This window comes from Sciurus carolinensis, chromosome 2, assembly GCF_902686445.1.
Source record: "Sciurus carolinensis chromosome 2, mSciCar1.2, whole genome shotgun sequence".
Lineage (NCBI taxonomy): Eukaryota > Metazoa > Chordata > Mammalia > Rodentia > Sciuridae > Sciurus > Sciurus carolinensis.
The window spans coordinates 187,787,577-187,802,097 of record NC_062214.1 but is presented as its reverse complement, the minus strand read 5'-3'; the positions used below and the strand labels follow the sequence as shown (position 1 = coordinate 187,802,097).

Genomic DNA, 14,521 nt, shown 5'->3' with positions numbered 1-14,521 from the left:
TCCTCCGCCATGTCCTTCCACCATGACGTTTCTGCCCTGGTGCCAGCCAACCATGGACTGCACCCCCGTGACTGAGAGCAAAATGAATCTTTCCTCAAGTTGTTCTTGACAGGTGTTTGGGTCATAGCTATGAAAAGCTGAGCAACCCATACTGTTAATAATAGTCACTTAAAACTTTGAATTGTTTATTTCTGGAATTTTCCACTGAGTATTTTTAGACCTCAGTGGACTATGGACAACTGAAGCCAGGGAAATTGAAACCACAGGTGAGGGAGGTTTGCTATCGCTGAAAAGTCTGGGCAAAATCACACAATGTTGATGACGTCCGCCTCTGGAGGTTAGTGTCAGAAGGGTGTTCTTTTTCCTCTTAACTCTGCACGGGTAGCTTTCAGGAGTGGGTGACAAAGTGACAGATGGCAGTACCCATGGGATCTCTCCAGGCCTGGACATTCTTAGAAATCCCAAAATGTTACCCTGATGCAGAGGCAAGGGATGGGATTTAGAGATAGGGTGAGGTGGAACAGAAGGGAGGGCAGCTCGGTCATGAGCAATAGTCATGAGGCGGGCTCTGTGCCAGGTACAGCTCTGTCCCCAGGGATGACCAAGACACCAGGCTGTACATGCAGCCACTCCCAAGCTCAAACTCCCAGGAAGCCTGGCTTTTACCTGATGTCCGGAACAGCACCAGGGGTGGGCTGCATCCACTTCTCTGGCTCACTCTGGCCCAGCAGGGGCAGAGGACCACTGTTGGCCTTGCAGAACTTCTCGAAGGCTGGCACCAGGGACCTGGGTAGGACCACCAAGCTGGCCGGCTGGAACCCTGGGTTGGATGGGAAGAGGGGCGAGTGCCCCCTCAGTTGTGCCTGGCAGACCCTTTTACATTTCACGGTTTCTTCAGCGCTGGGGATGGAACCCAGGGCCGCGTGCATGTGGGGCCAGGGCTCTACCTCAGCCCTGAGTTTTAGTTCCGATTACAACCCTATTGACATCCGGAAAGGTGGGCTAAGGGTACAGCTTGGCGAGTTTTCACAAAATGAACATACCTGCGTAACCAGCAGCCAGATCAAGAGACGGAACCTTATCGGCACCCCCGGAACAGCTGCGCCTGCCCTCCCAGCAACTGCCCCTTCAAGGTGGCCACTCTCCTGACGTCCCCACCACACTCTCCTTTGGCCTTTCTCGGACTTCATGTAATGAAACCCCACACCAGGTGTGTTCTGAGTCTAACTTATCACTCAGCGACACACTTGGGACGTTCAGGAATGTTGTGTTACAACCGTCTGTCCCCCTTACTGATGACTACATTGACGCGGTTCAGGTCTGTGAGAAGTCTGAGGAGTTTCCAGGTTGGGGTTATTTGACACTGTGCAGCTGTGAACACTTGAGCATATGCATTTTGGGGTACATGTACCCCAAGTACCTGGGGTTGTGGGGTATAGTTTTCTTCCCACAGTGGCCGTGGCCATCTGCTGCCACCGGGGTGTGGTCCCCGGTGTTTGGCGTTGCCCACCTTCCACGTTTGCCATTCTGGCAGCTGTGGAGTAGCATCCCCCCCGTGGTCGCCATGCACGTTGCCCTGGTGCGGCTTGGTCTTTTCATGGGTGGCACTGGCCACTTGGTTGATCTTTTGGGGAAGGAATCTGTTGGGTCTCGTAGGGGACAACCAGCAGGAGAAAGGCCAAGGAAGCTGCCGGGCTCTGCCAGGCTGCAAAAATGACCTGGAGCCATGCGCAGGGTGACAGCCAGCTCAGAGTCCCCCCTGCCCTACCCGCCGCTTCTTCCCTCTCCAGCCTATTATGGGATAAATTGGATTTTTAATACAACAAATCAGGAGGCTTTAGATGCACAAAGCTCCTTTGTTTCCTTTTTAATTAAGTGTATGGGGGCACTATGTTGAGATCCCCACCAACTACTGGAGATGAATAGGAAAGTCCCCAATTGTCCCCCTCGGTAACAAGACATGGAACAGAGGCCTCTCTGTTTGGCGAGGGCTCTTTCCTGCCTGGTGGGACCCCTGCACCCCAGGTCTCTCAGGCTCCCTCTAACTTTCTCTTTGTGGAGAGAAATGAAGTGATTTCTGTGAGTCTTTTCCCTAAAAATCAATTTTTTTAAACTTCTTAAGAGTGACCAAGAGAAAGAAACTCACCTTTCCATCCTAGTCTGATTTAAAGCCCCAGAAAGAAGCCCGGGCTGGACTTTCCAGCTGTTGGCTACAGCGAACTTCTCTACACTCTCAGCATTTCCCGACAGCAGGTGACATGGACTGAGTACCCTTCTTTCCTTGGGTCAGGTAGACCTCCTGAAGGTCCCTTAAGGGATTCTATTCCTATCCTCTTTTTGGGAGAGGGGGCTTGGAGAGATCACACATCTCCGCCGCCAGGCATGGCAAGGCTGGGGTACACACCGCCAGGCCAGACCCAGGGTCTGAGGCCCAGCTACTCTGCTCTAGTGCATCCCTGAGGCCCCAGCAAGCTGCCACCACCTGGTTTAAGCTAGTGTTTGCTGATTGTGTAAAGGACTTGTGACTCTCAGTAAATCCTGCTTCCCAGCTCTTTCCCAATGGACTCTGGCCTTGGCCATGTGATTTGCTTTGGTCACCAGGATGTAAGCCAGTGATTGCGAGGGGTTGATGTATGTGTACATATCAGGCCTCACCCTCACGCAGTACTGTCTGTTGGGGTCCTCAGAGAAGTTGGGCTACTATTATTGAAGAAGCTCCAGAGAAGTAGGGAAGGAAATGTTAGGCACATCTGATCCAGTCACCCCAGTGGACACCAGACATGTGAGATCCATCCCCAGGAGAAACTGAGCGGTCAGAGGGATCCTTCCTCTAAGCCAGTCTTGACCGTAGAGTTGTGGGAATTGTGGTTTTAAGCCTCAAAGCTTTGGGGGTGCTTTGTTACACAATAATAGATAACTGTTAGCTCACAAATAGCAACAAAAGCCAAATTTTGATAAAGAAAACGAAGACCGGGGCTGGGACTGGGGCTCAGTGGCCCAGCACTTGCCTAGCAAGCCCAGTGAGGCACCAGGTTTGATCCTTAGCACCACATGAAAATAAATAAAATAAAGGCATGCTGTCCATCTACAACTACAAAAAAAAAAAAGCAAAAAGAAAAGAAAATGAAGACTGCCTTGTTCTGGTGAGTTCTTTAAGCAACATTGCTACTTCTCTCTTTGGTATTTGCACCATAACCAGGAAAGTCTGCTTCTATTGTGAAACTTTTCTGGGACTTAGGTCAATGACAAATTCAGTATGGGTTCTCTCTTGCAGGATCCTTCAGGGTCTTGGGTGTCCCCCCTGGGAGAGGGTGGGGAGATGGGTGCTATCCAGAGAATAAGGCAATGAAGAGTGAGGAGACTTGGTCTGTATGAAATCAGGTTGGAATGCAGTGTAATCTGGGGGTACTCTTCCCAGGGGGCACAGCCCCTTTTATCATCTGAGCCTGGGGGTGGTTCTCCTTCTGGAGTGAGGTGACCTGAGACCCCTCCCTGAGACATCCTCGCCTCTGGGAAGCTAGGTAGTGACCAGAGCTAATTGCCCTCTGCTCTTACTTTCTGCTCCCATGCAGAAGTTCCAAGTCTGCCCTACCCAGTTGATTTTTCCAGAAGTTTTTAAAAGCACCTTGTGCCACTTACCCACAGCCATGTTGGAAGTGTTTCTGAAGTTTTCTTTCTTTTGTAGAATCAAGCTCCTTATGACAGAGGGAAGGTTGGGCCTCCGGGGGAGGATGAAGGATGTCATACCATCTGTGAATGGGCCACAGGGCCTCTGGGTTGAGGGAAGAGGGGCACAGGTTAGCGCACAGCCTCCATCCCAGGGGGTGCCCAGGCAGCTTCTGTTCCCTCCTCCTGGGCATCTGGGTGACGTTGTCCAGAGTAAGTTCTCCCCTGGTCAAGTCTCAGTTTCTGGTGACTCTACCAGACCTGAGATGTCCTCATTCCCTCTCTGAAGGCCTTTCCCTTCCACAGAAGCAGTTCAGGATCTCTGTCTCTGTGGGGTGGCCAACAGGCTTGCCCAGGGCCTCCAGGCTCTCAGGGCCATCTCTGCTCCACTCATTGTGTCCTGGAGTCTCAGTGGCTTTGTAGTCTCTCCTCAATGCCTAGAAGGCAGGAACACATCTTAGCCCTCCTCCCGAGGTCCCAGAGCCCTGACACACACCGCACACAGCACACACCGAAGACGTTCAAGGAGTGAGCAAGTGCATGGATACCACCTGCAACCAAGAATAAACTACCAGGCTGATGGAGGGTGTGCACCTGACTTCTGCTATTTCGAGTTAGGTTCCTGAAGATAGGAATTTTGTGTTTTCTTCCTTGTGCTTCCCCACCCCATTTTAGGAGCAGTGATTTGTACATATTTTTGGTAAATAAGTAATGTACATTGTATAATTGAATGCATTCTAAAAATCAGTAAAAGTTTAAAAATTATTTTTAAGAGTAGAGATGGTCTCAGAGCTCTGAGAAATTATGCTCAGAAAGGAATCTTCTTATGCTCTAGACAGAGCATACGTGTCAGCAAAATCTAGGCTGCAAGATCGCACTGTGTTGGCCTCTAAGGCATGGCCCTTGTCCTTTTCATCCAAATAGGCCCCATGTCTTGCATAGTGACACAAATGCAGGAGTCAGCAACTGTTTGTTGAATGATTGACTGACTGCAGAATGAAAAAAATATGATTTAAGTCTGGATTTCATAGTTAGGGTTCTGAATAAGTCTGATTTTCCACAACTTCTACCTAAAGAGAAGTACCCAATGGGATTCCAAACCACTAATTTATGTTGACAATTCTAATCTCACAGATAGAAAGACATGTACGCCCCAGGTCCATTTTAATGAAGAACTTGAGGTTGCATAAAATTTGCAAGAAACAAAACAACAAAAAGATTGCCCTGGCAGGGGGAGCGATGTACTCAGAACTGACACGAGCGCTTTTATAGCTGCAGGAACAAAGAGGCACAGAGGAGGGAACAGTTAGTCCTGCCTGGCTGGAGTGGGGTGCCGGGACGGGTCAGGAGAGGTTGCATTCCACGCCCCAGTGGAAGATGCCAGCACTGAGGTCAAGCCCGTGCTTGCCTGCCGGACCTAGGCAGCCTGCCGAGCCTGGCGGGCCTGACCCCCTGGCCGAGCAGCCCCGTTACCAGCTGAGGTCCTGGATGTCTGCGGTTCCCAGGGTCACGGCAGAGGATTTAGCACCTCAGCCTGGTGCTCAGCAAAGGCCAGAGTGAGAACCGTTCCGTACCACGAGGGGGACAGCAGTCAGAGCTGTAATTGTGCTCACCTGGGACCTGGAGGAGGACATGGAGTTTACCCAAACCCACAGAATTAGGCTCCCATACTAGCCCCTGTCCTGTTAAGACTAGAAGGCAGCGGGTGGAGGCACGGAGCTGGTTGGCAAATAAATGATAGCCTGAAGACCAACATTTGAGGTTGTTGCCTTTCCTTTATTTATTTGTTGTTTTAGTATAATTGTCAGTGAATTCCAGGTTCATGCCTTGGAGTGAAGATGTAGCTAGAAACCTGCCCTGTGAGATCCATGCATGCAGGGGTAAAAGGCCAAGAAGCCCTGCCTTACCGTCCCCCCTCAACAGGGGGGCCAAGCAGAGCACACCGCACGTGCTCACTGGCTCCTGCCCAAGTCTTCACTGTACCACACAGAGAATGCCCACGAAATAAATGACAGCAACTGCCACCAAGTATGGGTCACCGCGGTGTGTTGGACCCAGTGTCGGCCTTTATACACACCACATGCTGGTTCTTCATACGGTCCAACCCACACGAAGTCACTATTAATCCCACTACAGAAAACAAACTAGGATTCAGGGAAGCTGAAGAAGTTTCCTAAAGTTCTAAAATTAGTAGATAGAGCCCAGATCCAAAAGCAGGTCTAAGTTCATGCTCCCTTGCTTGGTGTGTACCTATCTGTATCTGTGTATCTACAGATCTGTATTCTTCCATCCATCCATCCATCCATCCATCCATCCATCCCAGCTCCTTCTCATGAATCATCTACTCTTCCTCCCTTATTAAGTCACCATCCAGAAAAACAGATGGAGGTGCCTGGACTCAGTCCTTCTATCCATCCATCCGTCCATCCATCCATCCATCCATCCATCCATCCATGAGCATCAGTGCAGGCTCAGAGGAGACTGTCCGGACCCTAAACCTGGGTCTACACTCAGGCACAGATCATTAACTGCTCTAGGCTTATCTTCTCGTCTGTAGAGTAGGACTAGTAACAGTAGGCACCTCACTGAGTTGTGACCAGGTCTAATTGGTTGGGACACTTCCTGGTCTGGTCTCCCGTGAATAAGGCAGTCACAGTCCATGTGCACAGGGGTTTACCAGTCCAGGAGACAAACATTAAACACACAATTACCATGGTGTCTATCTCCCCGAGAAAGAAAAGTAAACAGTGAACTTTAACACCATGTGCTGTGTGTTCCTGAGCCACATGGACTGGGGTGGAGGCAGAGAAGGGGGTCTGAGGGGCAAAGGGAAAGGTCCTCTCGGAGCAGGGAACAGCAGGAGCAGTGGCAGGGAGGCACATGGAGGGTCCAGCTTTGCTGCTGGAGCATGTGATGTGGGTAGGACGTGGGAGGAGGCCCCGGGGGGTGAGCAGAGGACAGCTCAGCAGGGGTCTGGAGAGTGGGCCTCTGCAACCTCCCTCCTGGACAGCAGACTTCCGGGGGACAGCCTACCTTAACCCTTGGTGAGTCCTGCAAGGCCAGTCTGTGCTGGGCACACTGGCGGGGTGGGGGCAACCGAGGTTGTTCCTATGAAGCAGAGGCCAAGGGAACTCACGCGCATGTGCACACACACACACACACACACGCACACTCACACACACAAACACACAAGCAGATTGTCCTTGTTTCCTTTCAGTTCCTCCAGGGCAGGCCTTTTTAAAGATCATCTTATTCACTGCTGTATCCCTTATGCACTGGTGTTTCTTCAGCCGTCTCGGGCACACAGAAAGCACCCGCTCCATGTCCCCTGCTGGGGAAATGGGCAAATGCACAAAGCTTCCTGAGACGAGGCAGCCAGGGAGGCAGGAGGGGACCACAGGCTCAGAGGCCGAGGGCGGCAGGTGTCTCAGGAAGGAGTTAGTGGTTCTGTGGAAGTGAAGACAGATGCAGCGAGAAAGCCCCAGTGGGCTGTGTAACCCATGCTCTTTCTCCTATGTTGCCATGGTGGAGCCCCCACGGCCCTGCCAGTTGATGAGCACGAGAGACACCTTATACTTATACCGTATATACGGGATTGCATTTGAGACCTGAAGGGCACAAAAAAAATAAATAAATAAAATAAAGGAGGCACAGTCCATTTTCTCGAAGCCCAGAGTCCATCCAGGAAGAGCACATTATTCACAAGGAGAACAATTTGTGGGCAACTCTCCATTTCTGGTTTCTGTGGTTGTCCCCTGGATCACTTCCCCAGAGTCCTACAACTTGATAACGGAAGAACAGAAGGAGTAGGTGTACAGTCCTTGTCTCTACTCATTAATTTTTGTGGTGGGAGTTGCTCGATGTTTGCCAAGAGAGTTGCTGGTGGTAGCCTAAATACAACTGCAAATTTGCAAAATAAATGTTGCTGTAAGGAAGGAAGCATTTTAGCTATACAAACATTTCATTTAAAAATGTCATTACAATAACAGAGACAAAAGATTGGGGAGGTGCTGGCAGTCATAATTAGTATTTGTTTATCGACTAGGTCGGATACAGAGTGCAAAGGGTTGTTAGCAGATGGCTGTTTTCGATCAAGACGAAGGTGGCTGCTTCTCCTTCCCGTTCATCAACAACTCAGTCCTGACACGATTAGAAGACGCAGAGGGAGGTAGGGGTCCATGGCGGGGTACGAGTGGGAAGCTGTGGTGGCACACAGGAGGGTGTCAGAGCAAGTGGCATGAGGAGGACACCCCAGAAGAGATGTTCTGACCCCTGGTGTGGCCCATCCTGAGGAGGGTGGGGAGTCCACATCTATGGTGATGTTTTACCAGAATAAAAAAAGGTGGAAATTAAAATTTTCCAGAAGTAAATTGTGATTAAGATACATTCACTTTAAATGTTTAGTTTCACACTAGAAGAAAATAGGGATAGAAGGAACATATCTCAATATTGTAAAAGCTACATAAAATAAACCCAAGGCCAACGTCATTCTAAAAGGAGAAAAACTGAAAGCATTCCCTCTAAGGACAGGAATAAGACTGGAATGTCCACTTTCACCACTTCTATTCAACATAGTCCTTGAAACTCCAGCCAGAGAAATTAGGCAAAAGAAGGAAATTAAAGGGATATGAATAGGTAAAGAAGTGCTAAAACTATCTCTGTTTGCTGACAACATGGTTCTATCTTTAGAAAACCCAAAAACTCCACCAGAAGACTTCTGGAACTCATAAATGAATTCAGCAAAGCAGCAGAATACAAAATTAACACCCATAAATCAATTGCATTCCTATACTCCAATGATGAATCAGCTGAAAGGTAGATTAAGAAAAACATCCCATTCACAATAGCCTTAAAAAAATACATGGAATCAATTTAACAAACGAGGCAAAGGATTGTACAATGGAAACTACAGAACACTAAAGGGAGAAATTGAGGAAGACCTTAGAAGATGGAAAGACCTCCCATGCTCCTGGATAGGCAGAATTAACATTGTCAAAATGGCCATACTACCCAAAGCTCTATACAGATTCAATGCAATTTCCATCAAATTTCCAATGACATTCTTCATAGAAATAGAAAAAGCAGTCATGAAATTCATTTGGAAAAATAAGAGGCCCAGAATAGCCAAAGCAATCCTTAGCGATAAAAATGAAGCAGGAGGCATCACAATACCAGACCTTAAATTATACAACAGAGCCACAGTAACAAAAACAGCATGGTATTGGCACCAAAACAGACATGAAGACTAATGGAACAAAATAGAAGATACAGAGACAAACTCACATACATACAGTTACCTCTGTAGACAAAGGCACTACAAACATACATGGAGAAAAGATAGCCTCTTCAACAAATGGTGCTGGGAAAACTGGAAATCCATATGTAGTAGAATGACATTTAGCCCTATCTTTCATCTTGCACAAAACTCAGCTCAAAGTGGATCAAAGACCTAGGAATTAGACTAGAAACTTTGTACACACTAGAAGAAAGTGTAGGCCCAACACTTAACACATCAGCTCATGAATCTACTTTCTTAATTAGACTCCTAAAACGCTAGAACTAAACTAAAAAACAATTGACTAAAAAGCTTCTTTACAACAAAGGAAACAAGAGCACAAAGTGAATCTACAGAATGGGAGAAAATCTTTACCACCTGCACCTCATCAGATGGGGCTTAATTTCCAGGATTCACAAAGAACTTGGAACACTTAACACCAAAAAAACCCAAAAAGCAAAAAACAAACAAACAACAACAAAAGTCAAGGGGCAAAGGAACAGAAGAAGAAAGAAATATGACTAGTCAACAAAAATATGGAAAAAATGTTCAACATCTCTAGCAATTAGAACTACTCTAAGATTTCATCTCACTCCAATCAGAATGTCAATCAATAAGAATACAAGCAACAATAATGTTGGGGAGGATGTGGGGGAAAAGGCACACTCATACATTGCTGGTGGGACTGCAAATTTCCAGAGTGGTACAACCACTCTGGAAAGCAGTATGGAGATTCCTCAAAAAACTAGGAATGGAACCTCAATTTGACCCAGCTATCCCACTCTTCGGTATACATATCCAAAGGATTTAAAATCAGCATACTACAGTGACACAGCCACATCAATGTTTACAGTAGCTCAATTCACAACGGCTAAGCTATGGATCCAGCCTAGGTGCCCTTCAGCAAATGAATGGATAAAGAAAATGTGGTATATATACACAATGGAGATTACTCAGCAATTAAGAATGACTTTATGACATTTGCCAGGAAATGGATGGATCTGAAGACTATCATGCTAAGTGAAATAAGCCCATCCCAAAAAACCAAAGGTCAAATGTTTCCACTGATACGTGGAAGCTAACCCACAAAGCTGGGGGAGGGGAAGAATACAAGTTCAGTAGACTAGACAAAGGTGAATAGAGGAGAGGAAGGGACAGGAAAAACAGACAGTGGAATGGACCTGACAAATAGGAAAACGCCACAGTGAGTCCCACCATCACATTTATCCACAAGAATGAGATCCTAATTAGAATAAGACACATTCTGTGCTTGCATAGTTATATCAAAGCAGATTCTACTGTCATGTAGACAAAAGGACCAAGAAAAAAAAAATTTTAGTTTCAAATCGTAGGAGTGGAAAGTGATACCTGACTCAGTGTGTGTCTTGACTGGAACGGCAAATGTGCTCTGAACCCAGGGTTCCTGTTCTGGCTGCACCAGGAGCCTGCCTCGGGGAAGGGACGTTGTGTGTGTAGGCTCCGCAGGGCCAAACCTTAACTTGATGACTCTGAAAATCTGGCAGTTCCTCTGTCTGCCCAGTGCGGCTGTGAGCGTCCATTCTTAGAGAGTTATGGAATATTTGAGAGCCTCATTCTTCAAAGTGAATCTGTGTTTAGTTCCATGGCCAAGTAAAGCAACCCAACCGGGTGGAAAACTCCAGGCTGTGGCTGCTATGGGCAGGAGCGGCCGAGCGGCCGTTTCGTCGCTGGCTTGGCCTGTGAAATGACAGCACACGTGTTTGCTTATTTAACACAGAGCCTCTGTCATGCCAGATTCCTGTAGCCATGGAACACGACCCAGGAAGCCACATGGTATTTGAGGGTAGATGCTGCCAGCAATAAATGCTGAGTCACATGGTTCCCTGTGTTAAGTCCCAGGATCAACCTGGAGGCTGCTTTAATGACATCTAGCCAGTCTCACTCTGCCCAGTGACCTACAAGCCTACTTCAAGGTCACTGTGAGCACCACATCCTGACTGTAGAGCTTGGAAACTCCTGACAGCCCAACTTCTGCAAAAAGGCTTGACCTGGCGATATCACCTGCTGAACCAAGACCAAGTACACGCTCTCATGATTGGGACTTCTATTTCTTTCCAGGTGAAATGGCACACATGCCGGGATAGATACTTCCTTAAAACCTTCCAGCTCTATGCTTTTCTTAATCTGTTACTACTTAAGCAATTATTTATGAGTTTATGATATTATTGATTTTTTTTTGTTTTTAAAAATTCCTTTTTTAGGTGTGTGTGTGTGTGTGTGTGTGTGTGTGTGTGTGTGTGTGTTTAATTGAGAGTAAAACTTATTTAGCTGGGTGCAGTGGTGCACGCCTGTAATCCTAGCAGCTCAGGAGGCTGAGGCAGGAGGATCGCGAGAATCTCGAGTTCAAAACCAGCCTCAGTGACAGTGAGGTGCTAAGTATCTCAGTGAGAACCTGTCTCTAAATAAAACACAAAACAGGACCGGGGGATGTGGCTCAGTGGTTGAATACCCCTGAGTTCAATCCCTGGTAACAAACGAACAAACAAACAAAAAACACTAATTTCAATGGGTCAGTGTTTACAACTATTGGTCTCAGAACCATACATTAGTCCAGAATTGCATTTGCCCTGTCCTGGAAACCATGGCACCTGATAGCATAAATGTACAGAAACACACATATAAAATATGTTCTCCGTTACAGAAGCAGATCCTCTGGGACAGACAAAGTAATTATAAGCCCTTAACCTTCATCCTCTCATGTTTAGCCAAATGTAAGAAAGTTAGGTTGAAAGGGTATGTGTATATGTGGATTGCATTTCAGAACACAGACATAACAAATCCAAATAAAAATAAGTAAGCCCAGACCAGGTTCATCGCAGCCTGGCAGAGGTGTTACGTAAGCACCACGGGACAGCTCCAGCTGCCGTTTCCAAAGGTCTTTCAGTCCAGGAAAGCTACATCCACGAGGAGAGGAGGCTGGGCCTCACTCGGTACTGCCCAAGGTGTCACAAAGTGAAAACTGCACTGTCAGGCAGGAGGATGCCACCTCGCTCGGTTTACGGTCTCAGATCTCCTGAGATTTCATTTTATGGGTATCCTGGAGCACCAAATGTTCAGGACTCAGTTGCTGCCCCATAAATTCTTTATTGCTCGTTGCACTGAAAGCGACAGTTCCACATCCAGGCGCGATGGGGCCTGCATGCTTCCAGCTGTGGGCACAGGAAGACTGGCAGGGTTGGTCTCAAGGTCACCACAGGCTGGGATGATTGCCGTGCTGGGCAAAAGCAAAATTTCTTGAGCAAGTTCCCTGGGAGGACTCAGAGAGAAGGTGTGAGGAGGAAGGAAGGAAGGAAGGTGCTCAAGCACCTTGGACGACCCCAGAGAGATAGTGAGAAGCCTCCAGGGCCTTCTCCAGGGCCTTGGTCCCTGCATGCAGCTGGCAGGGGGAGAAGCAGAGTCCCTGGGCTCTCCCGGGTGCGTTGCCATGGGAACGGCTGGCAGCCCGTGCTGGGAGGTGTGCTCCATCTATTTCTATGGCTCCTATCACCATGGCACCTACTTGCTCTGAAAAACACAGCTAAAAACAGAACATGAAGAAGAGGGGGACAATCCACTTCCCTGCAGCCACCTTCTGCAGGGGCCGTCATACCTTGTGATTGCTCACTCAGGCCTTTTCCATCCTGAGGTTCCATGTTTCTGTTGTCTGTGGCCTTTAAAAATAAGAGGTTTACTATTCACATCAGCATCGCGGTGAGGGTGATGTGGCGTAGCTCCAGAACATTCCCATTTGACTGGCTGCAGGTAGACATTCCTCAAAGGAACTCACACAGGAAGTGGCTTGTTCAGGGACTTAATGTCAGGCATTGTGGGGACAGGGAAGAAGTAGGGGGTGAAGGAGAGGGCCTGTGGTGGCCACGTGTACTGATGACTCAAGAAAGGACCTGGGCTTATTCCACAATGAGGATCATGAGCCTTCCTGGGAACTCACTGGAAATTCGATCCAGAGAGAGATCCACAAGGCCAAATCACGTCCCTGAAAGTTTTCCTTAAATTATCCCTTCTGCTTCCCGGTAAAGCACTCAGCCCCATCTCTAAAGTCGGACAGAACTTGACTTCAAATTCCGACTCGGTCACTCGCTGGCCACGTGAGGAGGTCTGTGGGCCCCTCGAGGAGAGATGAGAGTGCACCCCTCCTGGAGCACACTGCTCCCTGTGACCTCAACCTTCTTGGTCCTCGCTTGGTTTTCTTATCTATAGAACAGGGGCAATAGTAGCAGCTGTCTCTGGGTGGCTCTGTGGTGGCATCAGAGGAAGACACATGAAGCACCTGCTACATCACAAATGCTCAGTGACTGCTGGAGATGGGGGCGTGAGGAGGAGGACAGCAGGGACAGCTGGGACCACAGGATGTCCAGTGGCTGCCCATCATGTTTTCCCAGGTCTGACTTTCTGTCCTCAGTTCTGGGGTGGCAGGTACACAGGGCCCCAGTTCCTGAGTCTTTAGACTCTCATACTCATTAGTGCCCCTGGGCATAAGGCTTTAAAGTAGGTGACACCATGGGAAGGGTCATCTGCCTAAGCACTTGATGTGACACACAGGACAAAGGAACCCTGATGTCCTAGGGAAAATCCCAACATGGCAACCTGCTTGTGGGCTTCCGAGTCAACAGCTCTGAGGGCTCTGCCCTCCCTCTGCCTACTAGTCAACTGTGGTCTGAACAAGTCACTTGACTTCCCTTTCTTTCCCCACGAAGTGGGCTTAATGGCCCCTGTCTCAGAGACTGGTTGGAGCCTTAAGTGGGAAACCGCAAAGAGAGCGCCTAGCGCAGTCCACACGCAGTGGGCCCTCAGCAGCTGCGGACTCCCTTCTCTTCTAATCCCCATCACAAGCAGTGATGGGCAGAGCAAAGGCTCCATGTAAAGAATAAAAGATTAGCCTCGCTAACAGGAAGAAACAGGCCCATCTCCTGAACATGCAAGTAATGCTGTTAAAAACTCCCAGGGTCACACCAAGCCCGAGGCCCAAGGCCATGATGGACTCTTCCAGGGCCACCCCCACCCGGCCCTCTCACAGGCTCCATTGCTCACAACTCACTCTCAGGAACAAAGGATGTTCCCTGCCACACGATCAGGGGGCTGCTCTCATCTATCGCTCCCTCCGTCCCACCTGTTTATAAAGTACCTTCCCTGTGGTGACCATCATGGCTGTCTCCCTGCCTGACCCTGCTCCCACAAGAATTCCAGGTCCACGTGGGGATCCCTATGCTCCCAAGGGGCTGACTCTACAGAGATGTTATGACTCAAGCTAAACCAGAGAGCTCTTCCTAGTTCCCTGCATGCAGGGATTGATTGATGTGACCTAAGGCATTCCAGGCCGAGTGACTCTCAGGACTCTTCCCAATCGTAGGGGATGAAAGATGAGCCTGGGGCTGGTCCGTCCATTTTTACCAGGATAAGCAAAGCCAGTACCATCCACTGGCTGCTCAGATGAGCACCAGCAGGAAGAACTCAGGTCGGAGCCATGGTGGCATTATGAATGCCTAGACAGGACCACACCCAAAACTTACCCTACCTCTGGTTTTATTAATTCTGTGAAGCAGA

At 48.5% G+C, this 14,521-nt stretch overlaps 1 protein-coding gene across 7 annotated transcripts in view; it reads right to left on the bottom strand.

The window, feature by feature from the left end:
* The window catches only part of Dglucy (D-glutamate cyclase), an 82,035-nt gene that overhangs the window by 47,336 nt on the left and 20,178 nt on the right, over window positions 1-14,521 (bottom strand). For 6 of the 7 annotated variants that reach the window (XR_007106977.1, XR_007106974.1, XR_007106975.1 and 3 more), the window contains exons 2-3: window positions 3,640-3,772; window positions 667-820 (exon numbers count right to left, since the gene is read on the bottom strand). Coding sequence is in view for 3 of the 7 variants with exons in the window: in XM_047538748.1 (XP_047394704.1) it covers window positions 667-820; window positions 3,640-3,745 (260 nt within the window). In the remaining 4 variants the exon portion in view is untranslated. Of the gene's footprint in view, window positions 1-666; window positions 821-3,639; window positions 4,104-14,521 lie in introns of all 7 variants that reach the window. The other variant, XM_047538747.1, reaches the window with a different exon arrangement.